This window comes from Dermatophagoides farinae, unplaced genomic scaffold (genome assembly GCF_024713945.1).
Source record: "Dermatophagoides farinae isolate YC_2012a unplaced genomic scaffold, ASM2471394v1 contig3, whole genome shotgun sequence".
Lineage (NCBI taxonomy): Eukaryota > Metazoa > Arthropoda > Arachnida > Sarcoptiformes > Pyroglyphidae > Dermatophagoides > Dermatophagoides farinae.
In genome coordinates, this window is record NW_027461518.1 from 333,905 (window position 1) to 350,302 (window position 16,398).

General features: G+C 34.7%; 1 protein-coding gene across 1 annotated transcript; it reads right to left on the reverse strand.

Annotated features, from left to right (window-relative positions):
- Positions 1-1,540: 1,540 nt before the first annotated feature.
- Positions 1,541-2,216, reverse strand: LOC142598005 (calcium-dependent protein kinase 5-like). The gene is made up of 2 exons (XM_075734989.1): positions 1,655-2,216; positions 1,541-1,557 (listed from the first exon to the last, which is right to left on the reverse strand). The coding sequence occupies exons 1-2, from the start codon at positions 2,214-2,216 to the stop codon at positions 1,541-1,543; spliced, it is 579 nt and encodes a 192-aa protein (XP_075591104.1).
- Positions 2,217-16,398: the final 14,182 nt, after the last annotated feature.

The window sequence follows — 16,398 nt, forward strand, 5'->3', positions numbered from 1 at the left end:
TCAAACAGCGACAGCTCTAACGAACCGTCTTGAGACACCAAGTTTTGGCAAAACTCGAAAGAATCGCCTTCCAAAAGTGACACCATTTTGTAAACTTCTCGCTCGAATTCAAGTGGCTCTTTTATCTGAACTTTGGTGAGTTCAACCTGCTTTGTATCATCCAGAGAATATTTTATCGTGTAATTTCTCACCGCATCAACCGCTTGTAAAAAAGCTAAGCACAAAATCGCAGCTTTCTGAATCATACAGCTTCGTTTATCAATTCCTAGTTCGCCTAAACTATATTACAAAAGTACGTATATAAAAGTTATTAATAAAAATAAATCAAATAGTGTCAAAAAAAATCCTAGATCAACTAATTTGGGAACGGGTTTATGGAGATGATATTTTCTAAAATAACGTTGTAGCGATTTTGTCCATCATTCTCTTGTTTCGTTTTTTCCTCAGCGAAGTTCGTCGCTACGTAGTTATTTTGTTTCCCGGAAAAATAATTTTCGCGCAGCGAGGCTAGTGACTGGGAGTTTTTTGGTTTTTTTTCTGCAGAAACAACCACATTTTCGACGAGAGCTTCTTCTGCAATTTTTTGGCGAATGTGTGTTCGCAGGAAATTAACAGGGTCGTTATACACGTCTTTGTATATGTTTTTGTTCTTTTTCAGTCGTTCAAATAAGTGATCCCGAAAAGCCTTGTTTTCCGGGATCGAATAAAGTTTGTGTTCTTTTTTCAAACTGTTGTCCTTGAACGTGGCAGGGACGCCTTGCTGAAAATCTAATAAACACGACTGGCAAATGTTTTTCAACTCAGAGCAATCACTGCAAATTATCGTTGACTTCGTGAACAAACTTGAACCTAAACTCCATTTGTACTCTGTCATTGCACAATTGCAATGCAAACATTTTATGCTTAGCTTGGACGCTACGATGTTGATAGCATTATTGCTTTTCGTGCAGTCTCGACACAGAAGCAAGTCAAGATTGTTAGCCATTTGACTTTTAACACTGTCGCATAATAAATTTATATTGCTCCAAGCACAAATAATATTTTATAGTTGAGAAATTATTATGCTTGCGAATATATAGAAAATGAAAAATTTAATTCTGTCCACGTAATTCAATTTGCACAAACCCAAACGCATATATCCGTGTCATACATTACTTTCCCATCAGCTGACTTTTGTTATTTTCACTGCCGTCGTTCCTAATCATCATTATGAACTCTTTAAGTGACATGCTGTCTTTGTAACCTACTTCTTCGAACAATGCTTCGACTTCCCGTCTTGTGACATTGTTCGTCGACAGAGATAACACAGAATACAAATCGTCGACGGTGATTAAATCGTCTTTGTTGACGTCAAAAATTTTAAATGCTGACTGACATATACTCGCTTGCGAGTAAAAACGGTGATCGAGACAAGCCGCAATGAACTCATTGTACTCAATTAGCCCGTTGTCGTTAAGATCGATTGTGTTTACCAATTGTACCACTTCGTCGGTGATTTCTATGTTCATCTGCCTTAACGCTTGCAGCAACTCTTTCTTCGTTATAGCTCCGGCAGCTCTATTGTCAATTCGTGTAAATAAATTATGTAACGCCAAAATTTCGCACTCTGCAAGTTGAAATGCAATGGTAGCGATCGCGAATTTTTTCAACGTACTACTGTTTTTAAATTGTCTGAACTTTTTAATTAATTCTTGTCCGAGTTTGGCTGAAACATTGGGATCGGCGATTAATATGTTTTTCGAACCATGCAAGTTCATCCAAGGGTGCTTCAACGCTTCCTCCGCTGTTATTCGACGCTCAGGATTGTACTCTAGCATTCTGCGAATTAAATCTTTGGCGGCACTGCTTATGTTTTTCCAAACTGATGCGTTCATCGTATATTCTCCTTTTCGTACTTTTTCTAAAGTTTCTTTGTTCGATTTACCGTGAAAAGGGGGACTACCGCTAAGCAAAATAAACATGACAACTCCACAGCTCCATATGTCGCAAATCTTAGTGTATTTTCCCGACAACACTTCTGGAGCTACGTAGTATGGAGTCCCAACGATGCTTGTGAAGATATGATTAGATAAGCATTGCGCAGCAAATCCCCAGTCAATCATTTTTATAGGTGAAGATATTGATTTGTCCGCAAATAAAATGTTTTCAGGCTTGATATCTCGGTGCATTATGTTAAGTTTGTGACAATAGGCCACAGCACTGAGAATTTGACGCATGATAATACAGGTGTAACTTTCAGACAATTTCCCATTTGTCACGATTCGTTCAAACAGCTCCCCACCAGAACACAACTCCATGATCAAATACAGATTTACGTCGTCTTCGTACACGTTAAACAGCCGTATTATACAGGGGTGATCAAGCTGCTTCATGATGGCAATTTCCCTTTTCAGTCTAGCGATGTTGTCGATCTTGCTTTTATTTATGATTTTAATGGCTTTAATCTGCTTTGTGGCTTTTTCAATCGCTTTGTTTACCAGTCCATACGAACCTTTGCCTAACTCACATTTTTTCGATTCTAAAATCTCATATTCATTTTTTAAAGCACCAGGCAAAATGATTTTTTCTTTCACTACTGACACACGAGATATACTAGTTCTTCTCTTGCCTTGACTTTGGTTCTGAGCATCCGTGCTGGTGTTTTTTTCACAACTCCCTGCAAGCTTTTTTTTTTTTAACTTACCACATCGACTCATGTTACAATTTAAGATGTAACCCCCAGGTATTTTGTTCCCGGGGATTTTCACTTGAGAATTGTAACATTTTGTGCAGAGATGCTCTATTTTTGAATTCATATATTTTTTTGATCTGCATGTTGTAATAACACATTAAAATGTCTCTTCTCAATTACTAGTCCATAACATAACTAATTTAATGCATGTAAACTTTATTAGGCAACATTAGCTTTTGATAATTAACAGAGATAATGTGCTAGAAACAGACTAAGATAGAGAAAGTCGCCAATATTAATACAAAATTAGTAAAAAGTCTATAAAAAGATGAGAAGTGCAATTTTACGTTAATGTTAGTATTCAAATTCACTTAATCATTGAAAATTTTATTTTTTGTTTTTTGCTATTAGGGCGGGATCTATCCCTACGGGATAGTTTTTTACCTGCTTAACTTCAGTTTTTTTGTTTTTGTTTTTGTTATCGACTGTAGTTTGGATATATGGTTGGGCCTCTTTCAATATTTTACAGTCCTGTGAAATATATGTTTCATTAGCTTCGATCAACGCAGCCAACGAACGAATCGGCTTTTTTTGTTTTACTGTGGTTTCTGAAGTGAAGTCGACCGAGTCTAGATCAACACGTTTGGCAAGCTCTGGTTTGATTAACACAAATTCCAAGTAGTCGTATTTTTGGCACACCAGTTCTTTCCCATTTATCTTATGTATGTAAAACATGTTGTCATAAGTCATTCGAGGGTGTGTAGTCGCTGAAATGATGTACTGCGAACAAGGTGACAGTTTTACAGTAGTGGCACACTTGAATCTGTCTGTAATTAGCAACTTATTAGTTTGCAGATCCCACACGTCGTAATCTCCTGGAAGGTTTTTAAGTCCGGCGATGACGCATACATCGTTATTTTCTATGACAAAATTGCGTCTATTTTTACCAAAAAAAAGCGAGTTTTTTTGGTTGTGCAAATCCAATAAAACCATGTTGCAAGGCATTTCGCCGGATCCAATAAAAGCTTTATGAAAATTCAACCACGAAAAATAGTGAACCGGACCATCGTTACTGTAAACTGGATTAAATGCATTTTTAGACGTCGTAGACGTTAATTCTTGCATCGAGTAGATGTTGATAACAGAAGTGTCGAAGTATGAGCGACAGTTCTGATTTTCCTTATACAATATCACTGCTAAATAATTTGTCTTTGGTGACCATTTGGCTTCGATCTCATTGATTCCGGCAATATCAATCGGCAGAACAATTTTTAATTGATTAATTTCAATGTCAATCGAGTAAATACCCGCCACTTTTGAATTAGACATTTTGATAAACGCGTAAAGTTGCTGCGAAAATACATTCGGAGCTAACACGAACCGGTTAATTGAGGGATAGGCGATGAATTTGGCTTCAATGCTTATTTGAGTTAAATCGTATGTGTAAATACCTGCGTTAGTAACCAGCATTAATAAGTCCTCGTTACTAATGCTTACAGCGTCATCAAGATTAGATATAAACGAATATTTATTAGTAAGCTCGATCTTTTGGTTTTGCAAATTAATAATACAAAAATTATTTGTTCTCGAGACTGTTAGTCGCGAAGCCAAGAGAAGGTACTTTTTGTTGTAAGACCAGCTGATTTTTTCCACGGAGAAATCAACGGGAAGTTCAAAAATTTGCTTGTTGGTATCGCTCGAATACACGTGAACAAAATTTTCTTTCATCAACGCATACAAAGAACCATCCGCGTTGTAAGAGGCTAAATATACATTGGGAATTGTGTTGATAGTCTTGATTGATTGATTATCAAAACCAAATATATCAACATGGTTTTTACTTTTGACTAATAATTCCATGTAAAAGTTAGATTACTAGTAAAAGATTGTGAGATTTTTTTCTTAATGTTTTAGTCCGAGAAAACTATAAAAAAAAAATCGAAAACTAAAATAGATGGATGAAGATAATTAATAGCAAGAGTAAAAAAAATATTCACAAAAAATAAAAATAAAAAGAAAAGTGTGACTCTTCACGTAACATTTACAAAAAAGTTTACTTTAAGTCTTTAAACGTCAGTTAGAATAACGTATACATTATACGAATTAAAATTTATTTCTGTTGAGCAACGGAAAGAAAATAGGGCTTCCTGTTTTGTCTTAGAGAAAATATATAATTAGCTGTATAAAGAAAATATTTGGTTAATTAAAAATGTCCACGGTACGCACCCCAAGACTTCACGTCAAAGCTACAATTCTTGGTTATCGCCGAAGCCGTACTACTGTACACCCAAACCAAGTTTTGTTGAGACTTAATGACGTAAATTCCAAAGAAGACGCTCATTTTTACTTGGGAAAAGTAGTTGCTTATTACTACAGAGCTAAGACTGATAAGAACGGTTCTAAACTTCGATGCGTCTGGGGTAAAATCATTGGAACACACGGAAACTCCGGAGTCGTCAAGGCCAAGTTCAAGAAAAACTTGTCTGGAAGCTCGTTTGCTCAAACCGCACGAGTTTTCATGTACCCAAGCTCAATATAAATTATCACTCAATAATACACGTAACTCATTGTTGTTTAAAGCTCCATTTATAACGATTTTTAGAAGTTTTATTTTATAGCTTTATTTTTATAAATAGCCTAATTATTTGCTGCTTTAGCTATAAAATGCTGGTGTGGTCGATGAAATATATACCTTATCGTTCTTTTAAATATTGGGAGAATTATGGAACTATTAAAATAAAATTCTGTGTATCTTTTAAGATGAAACGTTAACTTTTACTTCAACATATTCAGTAATAACATTTTCCTGTAAATCTAGAGACTTTTGATACTCTTGCTCGTCTAATTGCCACTGCTCGTAGGCTGGATGTTGTGTTAAAGCTTGTTTGGCTCTGTCGATCTCTGCAATAAAGCTCTCATATTCTTTCTTATGTTCAAGCGCAATTTCTTCTCTAATTTTTGACTTGATCTTTTCGTCTTTTTTTTCAAATTCCTTGTAATATTCTTTAATGTTAGAAAACACATGGTTAAGTTCTTTGGTAGAGACTTTTACGTCTGGATGTGGCCTCCAGCTAAAGCTATGTAGGTTCTGAATCTTTTCGTTGTACAGCTGTTTACCCATAAAGTTGTAAATACTGAATCCAGCAGAGTCAGAGTATTTGAAGCGTTTGGCGTGGTTGGGGTTATAGCTTGTTATAGCGGCAAAGAAACGCCCACTAGAATCCCACTTAACTGCGCTGAGTCGAGGTCGTTCTGTTTTCTTGATAATATTAACTGTGTATTGATCGCTGTTTTTCTTTTCTTCGCAGACTCCAAGCATAATTATTCCGGTGGAGTCGTTTACGCTATTCGAGTATAAAACAAAATGAGTGCCTAAAGGAGACCAAGTACAGTACTGAACTTCGTTTGGCACTTTAATACGGTCGCAAATGATGATTAACGGGTAATTAATACTGTAAAAAACCATGTAGCTGTTGTCGAGCAAAACACAAAATCGGTCCTTATCTTCTGCCCAAGCAAAACTGCGTACATTGAATTCAGTCAAAATAGTTTTTATTGGGAAGTTGTCTTCGACCATGTTAATGATGTGGATGTGATTTTCAATCACTTTTCCATGACCAATCAGTTTCTTTTCAGCGCGCGTAACTAAAGAACAAAGTTTTTTGTTTGGACTCCAGTTGAAGTGACAAGTTTTGTCAATAGCAAAAATGTTCTTAGATTCGATTAGCCTCCAAGTAGGAATTTCGTAAAAATACAGACTAGACGGGAAATTTTCGCGCATAGACGCTACCCAGAGCATCAGCACAGGATTATTGTTTTTCAATAGAGAACGAGACCAATCATAAGCTTCTACTTTGTAAGGCGGACTGTCTGCTTTTTCGCCGTTGTTGTTTACAAATGGAACTATGGAGACCCCGTTAGTTTTGTAAACAGATACGGATTCTTGGTTTGGGTAAACAAGATAATTAGAACAAGGCGAAAACGACGTCCATGGCCATTGTATCGAGTCCTTGGGCTTTTCTGTAGACTCTTTTTCTTGAGTTATATTATCTTTCCGGACATCTACGTCTTTGCGGGTATCACGGGTTTTCTTACCGGATTTATCTTTCGCAGCCTCTAAAGCCTTTTTTTCTAAATTTCGGTCGCTAGGATATGGGAATGAACGAAGTAAAGCTCCAGTTATCATACAGTTGAGCTTTACGCAGTCTTTGCCAGTAGATTTGCTGCAAGACAACAAAAGGAAATTGGATATACCTACAACACCTGAAGTAATGTCTTTATTTTCGATAAATTGAAAATGTTCGAAATTGTCAGAAGCCCAAAGATGAACTCCGTCAGTATGGGTAGTCATCAGAAAATGACCTTGAGAACTCCAAAATGCTTTGACGTCGTTCATTTGCGCGTCATTAACGTTGTGCAAGACGTTCATAAAACTACCGTCGTTTATCAGTTGCGGTTGGTAAGAATGACTTCCAAGCTCATATACGAGTGTTTGTCGTCCAACTTTTATCAAAAACATTTCGTTTTCCTTCTTGAACCAGTTGAAAAAATAGTCAATGGATAATCTATCGTAAAGTGAAGCTTTTAAATCTGCACGCTTCGCGATTATACGCTTGACGCTCTTCAAAACGTTGGGAGTGAACTTTATCAGGTCTTCACCTGACAAAAAATAAATGTATTCCGTTTTTGAAATAGCCAACCTAGGTAGTAAAATGGACATTCGTGTCAAGTCTTTCACCGACAAATTTTTGATTATAGCAAAACTGAAATCTCGAATCCCATCAGGCTGCACAATCTCAATTACTGGGTCATTGTCAATTATTCCTTTCAACTTATACCCCTTTATCAATTTGCGCTTTAAAATCAAAGCGTCTTCTTCGAGAGACCTTCCTACCAAAGGAAAGTTCAAAACAACTCCTTTATTTACAATATCATTTGCTGTTTTCATTATCAAAATTATGTTGCGTACAGTAACGGAAAACGCTAGATATTATTTTTTTATTTAAGAGATTTTTAGTTTTATATTTGGCGAAAAAAATCCGCAAAAATATATTTCTTTAAATTCTTATGTAATTTGTATTTGCAACATTTTTGATTATTCAATTTTTTGGTCAAAATGATTGGCTTGGTTTCTTTATTGTTTCCACAATTTGTTTTTTCCGTTTCTTTACAAGCACTACAAAAACTTTATGGAGACATTGCATTCAGCAAAATTGATGTTCCTGAACTAAATCTGATACCTCCCAAAGATGCAGTTGTGTATGACAGATTCCACAGAGACACTGGTCGTTGGATCACCACAATTCCATATGAAGGAAAGTTCGAGGAGACAAAGCGAGACTGGTTTGGCAGCAAGAACAGATATGTAGTAGATTTTCCTGAAACTGAAGGCAGTATCATATCTCTTTTAGACTCAAAGGTACGCACAGATTCGTTATTTGCTTCCTTCTTAGTAGACTTTTCAAATTACAACGCGTGTAGTTTTGCACGAATTCAGCTTTACTCAAATGCGCGCACTAACGTGCCTTTGTCTGAGCAAGACCTAGTTCTATCGTTTGGACCTAGTTTCTGCAAGGGAACATTTTCAATTGAGCTAGACTACGTTACAATTATCAACGAACTTAAGTACGTCTTTTCTCTGTCCGACATTCCATACCAGAGCATGGACTTTAGCTTGCCTCATGTGTTTTCACTTGAAATTGAGCCTAATGGCTTTGTAACAATCTATATTGACGAGAAGAGAGTCATTTCAGGGCCCGCCAAGAACTTTTTAATGGACGATTTCATTGTTGAATACAACAGCACGATGAGCAAAATAACTGATTCAGGTTTAGACGAACCGACTGATCATGTCGCTTTAAATTCAACATTTAAATACACAAAATATATTCCAGATACTACAGTATGCATCAAACGCAAGCTCCACCAATATAAACTTGAAAACAACCTTATTATATCACACGACGATTATATCGATTGCGCCTTGGTTCCGGATTCAGAAATATACGACTACGCTAAAATTTTGAAACCAACAACTGCCAAGATCGAAACTAGGTCTACTACGCTGGATTTACGCTCATACAAGAAAAAATTGAACATGAACTTTAACGCAGTTGCTATTCGAGCTTTTACGTCGAAAGAGCGACTAGAGATTGGCGAGATTTTTGTCACGACAAGCCAAAATTCTAAGAAAAACTACATTGAGCATGTTATACACACGATGTCAAAAGTCATCGAGAAAAACGAAAAGTTTGTTACTAAGCTCAAGCGCAAATATTACAACTTAGAACAAGATTACGAATCACTTAATTATGCGAGCATTGCTAAATATTACGCAATGAAAACTCTTTACTACTTGTTGAAATACGCTCTTGAAATAGTATTAATAACTATTGGAGTGTTATTTTTAGTGTTTCGCCACAAATTCTAACACTAATTAATTAATTGATTAGCTTGCTGATAGTTTCAAGACCAATTCGACTCCAAACTCGAATGAATTAGCTTTGTAATTAATTGTCGTTTTTTTACGGAGGTCGCTCATCACTTTACTATGATACTTTTTTTTCAAACTCGAAAACCCCACTAACTCGTTGTTTTCAATTCTCATCAATTCTATATGTGTGCAAGGATTCAGCAACTCTTGGTGTTTGAGACAAACCTTGTACTCTTCATAGTTTGAAGACTTGATTTTTTGAGCTAACAATCCTTCGAACTCTTTATTTACGTCTAAACAAAGAGAACCGTCATCACTGTCAAAAAAATAAGTAGAATGAGCATAATATAAAGGGTCAAACTGGTACATGAGCTTCCAGTCCGAATTTATTTCTAAAACCGTATCTCGATGCTGAAAGATTTCAATAACCATTGAATTGTGTATAGGAATTTCAGTGTTGAAACAAACAGAATACTCAACACCGTCAGCGAGCTGGAGCTGGTAATCACAGAGTTTGATTATGTCGATGACGGATTTCTTGTAGCTATTTTCGAGTTTTTTGTCAAAACTGAGTTGGTATGTTTTGTTACGACCAGGTATTATGCGGATTTCTGGAAAAATGATTCCAGATATTCTGAAAGTATTTAAAAATTTAAAACGAATAATCAAACCGTGTAGTTTAATTTGTTTAACATTGTATTGCTTTTGTTTTGTATCGCGATAAGCATTTCTTAAATTCAAAACTGTGGCAATGTGATTCAGTTCTAAGCATTGCATAATTAATGTATGGGTTGAATTCAGATTTCTATTCAAGTGATCTATTATTGAAATAGCTTCATTACTTGAATCAGACTGATACTCCAAATCTGATCTTTTATCTGACTCTAATAATTTTAAACTATTGGTAACTTTTTCTGTCGATACTTCGAGAATTTGCAAACAAAAAAACAAATACAAGGCTGGAGCTACTTCAGATTCTTGTAGTATTATCACCACAGGGTACAACAACGTTTTTTTAATTTTTTCGATTGCTTCATACATTTGCACTAACTCGTCTATTGGCAAAGCCAAGTAATAACTGTCAGAATAATGATAGATCGACATTTGAATTAACTCAGTTTTCGAGATAATCTTGGCACATTGTTGTGCCACATCAGGTATACTATTAATTAACAAAACTTGAATTTTTTGTTGCTTGCAACCGTTTCTTTCTACTTTGTCCAATAATTTGGCACAACTGATTAAATTAGCAAACAAAGAAAAAACATTTGCGTTTCTTTTTATTGCGACAAAATAATTACCAAATCTTACAAATCCTTCCGTTATTTCTAACATGTAATACACTTTGCACACTTACTCAAAGAAGGTGAAATTAAAGAAAGCAACTGATCATTCATCGATGAATAGCGTCTTATTAACACAAGTTTTATGCAAGCCCAAAGCAGTTTAAGAGGCTCCTGCTCAAGTGTGTAATAAAATTCTGGTTTTTACAGGGAATATTCTTATTATCTTATTAATATTTCGAACCCTGTTAAATCATAAGTTTTATTGAATGAAACATATCCAACGCTGGCCAAGTTTAAAAGACTTGAAAAAGTTATTGCAGCCTGCCACTTCTTCACTTTGTCAGCCACAAGCAACTCATCTATTTTCACTAAACTTTGACCTTGAGCCTTTAAAATCATAAGTTTTTCCAACAGTTCTTGCGAAAGAGGATCCAGCACAGCGTTAAATGTGGAAATAAAATGGTTATCAAAGAAACTAACATGCTCCACAATATTTTGATCTTGATCGCAAAAATCATCTTTGATTTGCGAATATGAACCACTAATTTCGTTGATTTTCGCATCGTTTATTGAACCGGAAAACAAATTATTTGTTTGCTTTTTAAGTATCGTTAAAGCAGCTTTGACTTTACTTTCATCAGTCATTTCCGATAAACCTAGCGAAGTTACTGTGGCGAAATAAAAACGTTTATCTTGTAAAAGTGAGATGCGGTTGAGCAGCAAACTATTTTCCATTGTTAGTGTATCTGTAAGTGTTAGAAACCTGCAATTTTGAAGCAAGAATGTATCATTATCCTTTACGTTAATTTTATCGAACGTTGTTTGATGTCTTTTAACTAGTTTTCCTAATTCTTTTAAAAAATATTCCGGATTGTTTTGATGAACTTTTTTGATAGACTTTTTTTTTCTGACAATACTTTTGTTGAATGTAGAATCTCCTAAATCTGAATAATTAGTATTTTTTTTTATCGGCGTGAGTGATAACACAGATTTTTCAAACATTCTAACGGGAGTTCGAATGGGCGTAGTTATAATGCCTGAATGTCGGTAGTTGTCAGCTGGCATTGCGAGTTTAATCATATTTACTGGAGTAGCAGCATAGTGATCAAGATTTTTATCATGAACCAATACTGGCGTATTAGACATGGTCGGCACTTCAAGCCAATACAACGATGATAAATCTGGCTCATTAGCAATACATGGTTCTTGCTCGCAAGAATCAAGTATAACATCGTTCTTTTCAATGCATTGCAACTCTGTAATCCGACATGAACGTGGTTTTCTAGCAGCAACTGCGCTGACTCTAGAACGTTTGCGAGGCCTTGAAACTCTTACGTCTTCATCGCTAGATTCAATACCTTTTATTAGAAGTGATATTTTCAGTTTTTCGCGCAGTTGAGTTAATTCATTTTTAATCTTGTCTGATCGAACTTGAAAAATCACAGAAATATTGCTAATTAAAGGTGAAACCGTTGAAATATAATCAATTTGGTCTAATTTCAAAACGTCATCTATAACGACTATGTCGTTTAATTTCAATAAAATATTGTCGGTTTCGAGACTTAGCCGAGGTTCAGGATATCTTTGTATCTTGGAGTAAGTAATTCTGGATATTTGTTTTACAAGTTCTTAATGGAATTGGGCAGGAAGAAAACTTACGTTCCATCTTTAAAAACAATCAGCCTGCTCTAATGTTGTCATTTAAAGTTAAGATCTGTATTTATCAATATTAATTGTCATATTATTTTTAATATTGAACATTAAGAAAGATTTAGCTGAGTGGAGATTTTTTTTTCTGAAATATAGATATTCCCTTTCCTTTTGCCTTTATATTATTTTCAGTCAAATTTAGCAATATTTTGTAGTCGAACTCCCGGAGACAGTGGCTAGGCATGCTTTGTGAAAAAACATGATTCTTCTCTAAACCATCGTAAGGGTTAACATCTAAGTGATCTAATGAAGCAGTGGTTTGAGAAAACGAACTGTTTATTTTTTGTAAGGGCAAAGCGTCACATTCGACTTTAATTGGGATATAATCGGTGTCTGGATTCGAAAATCTTTCGTATTGTACTGTTCTTCTTTCATAGTTGTTCATGAAGTTTGTTGTGTTATTTAAATCAGCTGCATAAAGCAGCGGATCAACTTTTTTCGGACAATTATCCGCGAAGCTACAAAGAAATTCCCTTGGATCGTTGTGATATTGAGGCTGCTGCCCTGCGTAACTAATATCATTTAAGTAGAGAAACGCCAATTGCTCCGAACTAGCCTCGGTGCTTGCAACGCTCCAATTTTCAGGCGACTTGATATTTCTTGATACTGTTCTTTGTATACGACGAAAAGTTTGAAAATAAGATTCACCATTCATTCGTCGCGCATGAATGAAATATGCGTAAATGCAGACCACAATGAGAAAAAACGCACAATTGATGTAAAAAATGATAGAATTCCAAGAATAATCGCTCATTTTTACCAAGTTATGCCATAAACTAAGTTTTATCATGTTTGGGAGCTATGGAGCGTTATAGGAAAATTCACACCAACGACTAGAAATTTCGCAACTACTTGTAACTTCGAGTTTAGACACTTCACATCAATTCTTGTATACCGTAACAGCTCCAGTCTGACGTATTGTAGATTGAGCAATTTTGGAAATTTTTCATTGTGGCAGTAACTATGTTAAACAACTTATTAGCGCTTGTAACTAGCTTTTTGTTTTTATTGTCGCTAGTATTATAGTTCGAACTTTTTTGAATTGACGATAAATAACGTGATATTCCAGCAACGTTTATTGGTTTGTATTGAGTCGATTTTTTATTGCTTAATTGGTTTAGTTGCTTTACATCGCCAGACAATTCTTCAAACTTGTCCAGTTTTCCAGTATATTTTTTGTTTTGTATCTGTTTTTTTGTATTTCTTGTCAATTTTGAGTCTTCTTTAGATTTACCACCCAACCCAATAAATTTTTGAAATTTAATTGCTTCCGAAATATCGTGTTGAGAGCAAGAAGAGATATCTAAAGCAGTGGTGTAAAACTCCTCTTTATATGATGATATTAACCCATAATGTTTTTTGTTATAGTCGTATTGATCCCAATCATAATTATCATTTATGTCGTCCAAAGATTGATCTTGCACTTCATGCGTCAATAAATTAAATGAAACCAAATTTCTCAGATTATTTATGTTACCTACAGTACGGAAAGTTACGTCAGAATCGGTTAACAAAGACGAATCGAGTAATGTTTCAAACAAAAAATCTATTTGTAATATGTTATCAATTTTCACACCAACTAGCAATTGAGGAGCTATGGATAAATCCTTGTCAAATTTCCCCGTCAGCTTTATTTCTCTAAGCCAAACGTAGTCACTAAAAACTAGCTCTTCAGAATCGTCATAATATTCAAATATTGATTCATAACAATCCGTATCTTTATTATTCAATTTATCTAGACGCAGCACAGCAGATTTTTCTTTTAACACGGTGTTTGGCCATAACGCAGGAAATAGGTGAGAATTCCTTGATAACGCCAATATACCACGTATTACGACGTTGTAAACACCAAAAACTGTAATGTTCTTTCCACAATAATGCGATAAAAATGTTCTTTCTTCGGCAGCGCTGAAATTATCAAGTTTTTTGCTCATAAGAACTATTCAAAACACAATTTCAGTTGCAAGGTTAATTAGATAATTTTATTATTATATACCTATTAATTTTTTAGAAACTATAAATACTGCATAAAAAACTTTTCTCTGGGAAGTTACATAATATGTTTTAATGATGCTCGAATTTTGATACATCGTGTTAATTTGTCAATATCACAACTAAACTAGTATAAAAACTGATCTTGCGCAGTAAAGTTTACAGTTTATAAATAATCGGTCTTAAATTTATACTCAGTAGTCACTTCTGTGTGTTTTAATGTGTTATCGAACAACAACTCCGACAGTTTATCGATTAGTTTTTGGGTAGTTTCAATTTGATTACTCGTTAAGTATGTTTTACTTGCAAAATTTTCTAAAATTCTTATGGCATTATTAATTTCTAGTGCCGTATAGTCATTAAATTTTTTTTCACTGGCTAGCATTGCAAGCCCAGAGAAAAACGTGTTTTTTGAATAAGGCTCGACTAACTGACCAACTGGAGGCTCATTATAAGGTTGTGATTCTTGGCCTATTGGCGTTGTTGTATAATATTTATCTTTATAGAAAATTTGTTTTTCACAGTCATTAATGAAACGATTAGTTGTAACAAGCTCCGTTTGAGCCTCAGGCTTGTCACCATACTGATAAGTCTCATCAACTGAATAAAGAGCTAAATTCGCGCCTTCGATAACGATATTATGAACGGTTTTCTTGAAATTTTCCACTTCATTAATGCTATTTTGACCTTGATCAGCTTCTAGTTTAGAAAGCTCTTCAGGGCAAACGGTAATCAAAGTATTTTGAGAATCGAATTCCAATGCACACAAACTTTCTAAATGAATTAAATAAGAATCGATTAGAATGTGAGTTCTAGGTTCGCTATACGAAAATGCAATTTCAGTATATTTGAAATCTAGGTGGTAAATTCCAAGGTTGACTTTTTGTGAATGTTGTTTTTTCTTATTCCACCGGTGTACGATTTCATCTTTAGCTAAAAGACGAATTTTCACCGCAACCGCTTTGTTGATTTTTATGGTTTTGTTTCTAATTCGAATGTGGGTTGAGATCGGGTAGTTTAAATAGAAAACTTCAGGCGACGCTGATTCGTCGATCTAAATGTTATTTTGTGTTGTTACTTACAAATTTGTAAAATCCTGTAACAGATTCGTCGGGTTCAAGCAATGGAATTGCAATCTAAAATTTTATTATAATTAAAACTTGCATTTAAGTCTCCCAAATATTGCATATCAAAATATTCATACAAATTACATTAGCGAGTATATTTAATTTCGCATTAATATACTGAGTTTGTCAGTAAGTCGGTTATGGTGCAACAGTGAATCAGTTTTTAGAAAAAAATTCGGCCGTTAGTTTCACGAACAGCTATTTTCAGTCAACGCATGCTTATGTATTAATTTAATCAACCAACATAATTTTCTGGTATTTTACTTGAATTTGCATGTTAACTGCACCAACTACAAGCAAAGTAAAACAATGAAAAGTCGCACAGCCATATTAACGTTCGACAAAGATTGTGATGGAAAGCTTACAGAAAGTGAATGTATTAATTGTTTAAACTCACTTGGAATTTTTTTAAATGCTAAAGACCAAGAAAAATGGCTTGCAACTTTGAAGTTTGACAACGGTTATTGCGACGGCGAAGTGTTGGCTGAAACTCTTGAAAAACTTTTAAAAAAATCGAACCCTCGCACTCAACTAATCGAGATGTTTAAAAAATTCGATAAAAGCAACACTGGAACCATCGACAAGCAGGAGTTTGCAAGTGTTTTGAGCTACATTGGGGAATTGCTAACCAAACAAGAACAAGAAGCATTAGTCAACTTGGCAAGCACTGGAGACAGGATCAACTATACTGAACTCGTAAATAAACTCGTATAATATTGCGGTTAACACGCAATTAAGCTGGTATTCGTTACGTATAGCGTGTTACCGCTCGTAGAAAAAAATAATGTAAAATTTTAAAATAAATCATTAAGTTACTACTTACCATGTGTGAACTGAAAACGTTTATTATAGCTCAATTTCGGTATGTAAAAATTTTCATATTGCCCAATAATAATGCATTAAAAAAAAAAATTTTTTTAAGTTTTTTAAGTAAATAATCTTGAAAAACAGTAAATTATTCTTGATTTTCGTTTAACTTAGTTTTACAAGGTTTCACTTAATATCGCTAAAATATTTAGAGTAGAAAACGATTTTTATACTTGTATGCTATGGCATCAAGTTGTCAAGCTCAATACAACAATAAAATAATATTACGAATTTTAGAGTAAGTGAATCTAGTAAAGACAAGTTTTTAGTGAATTTGAAATATGCAATGCGAACAATAAATCTAAAGAAATT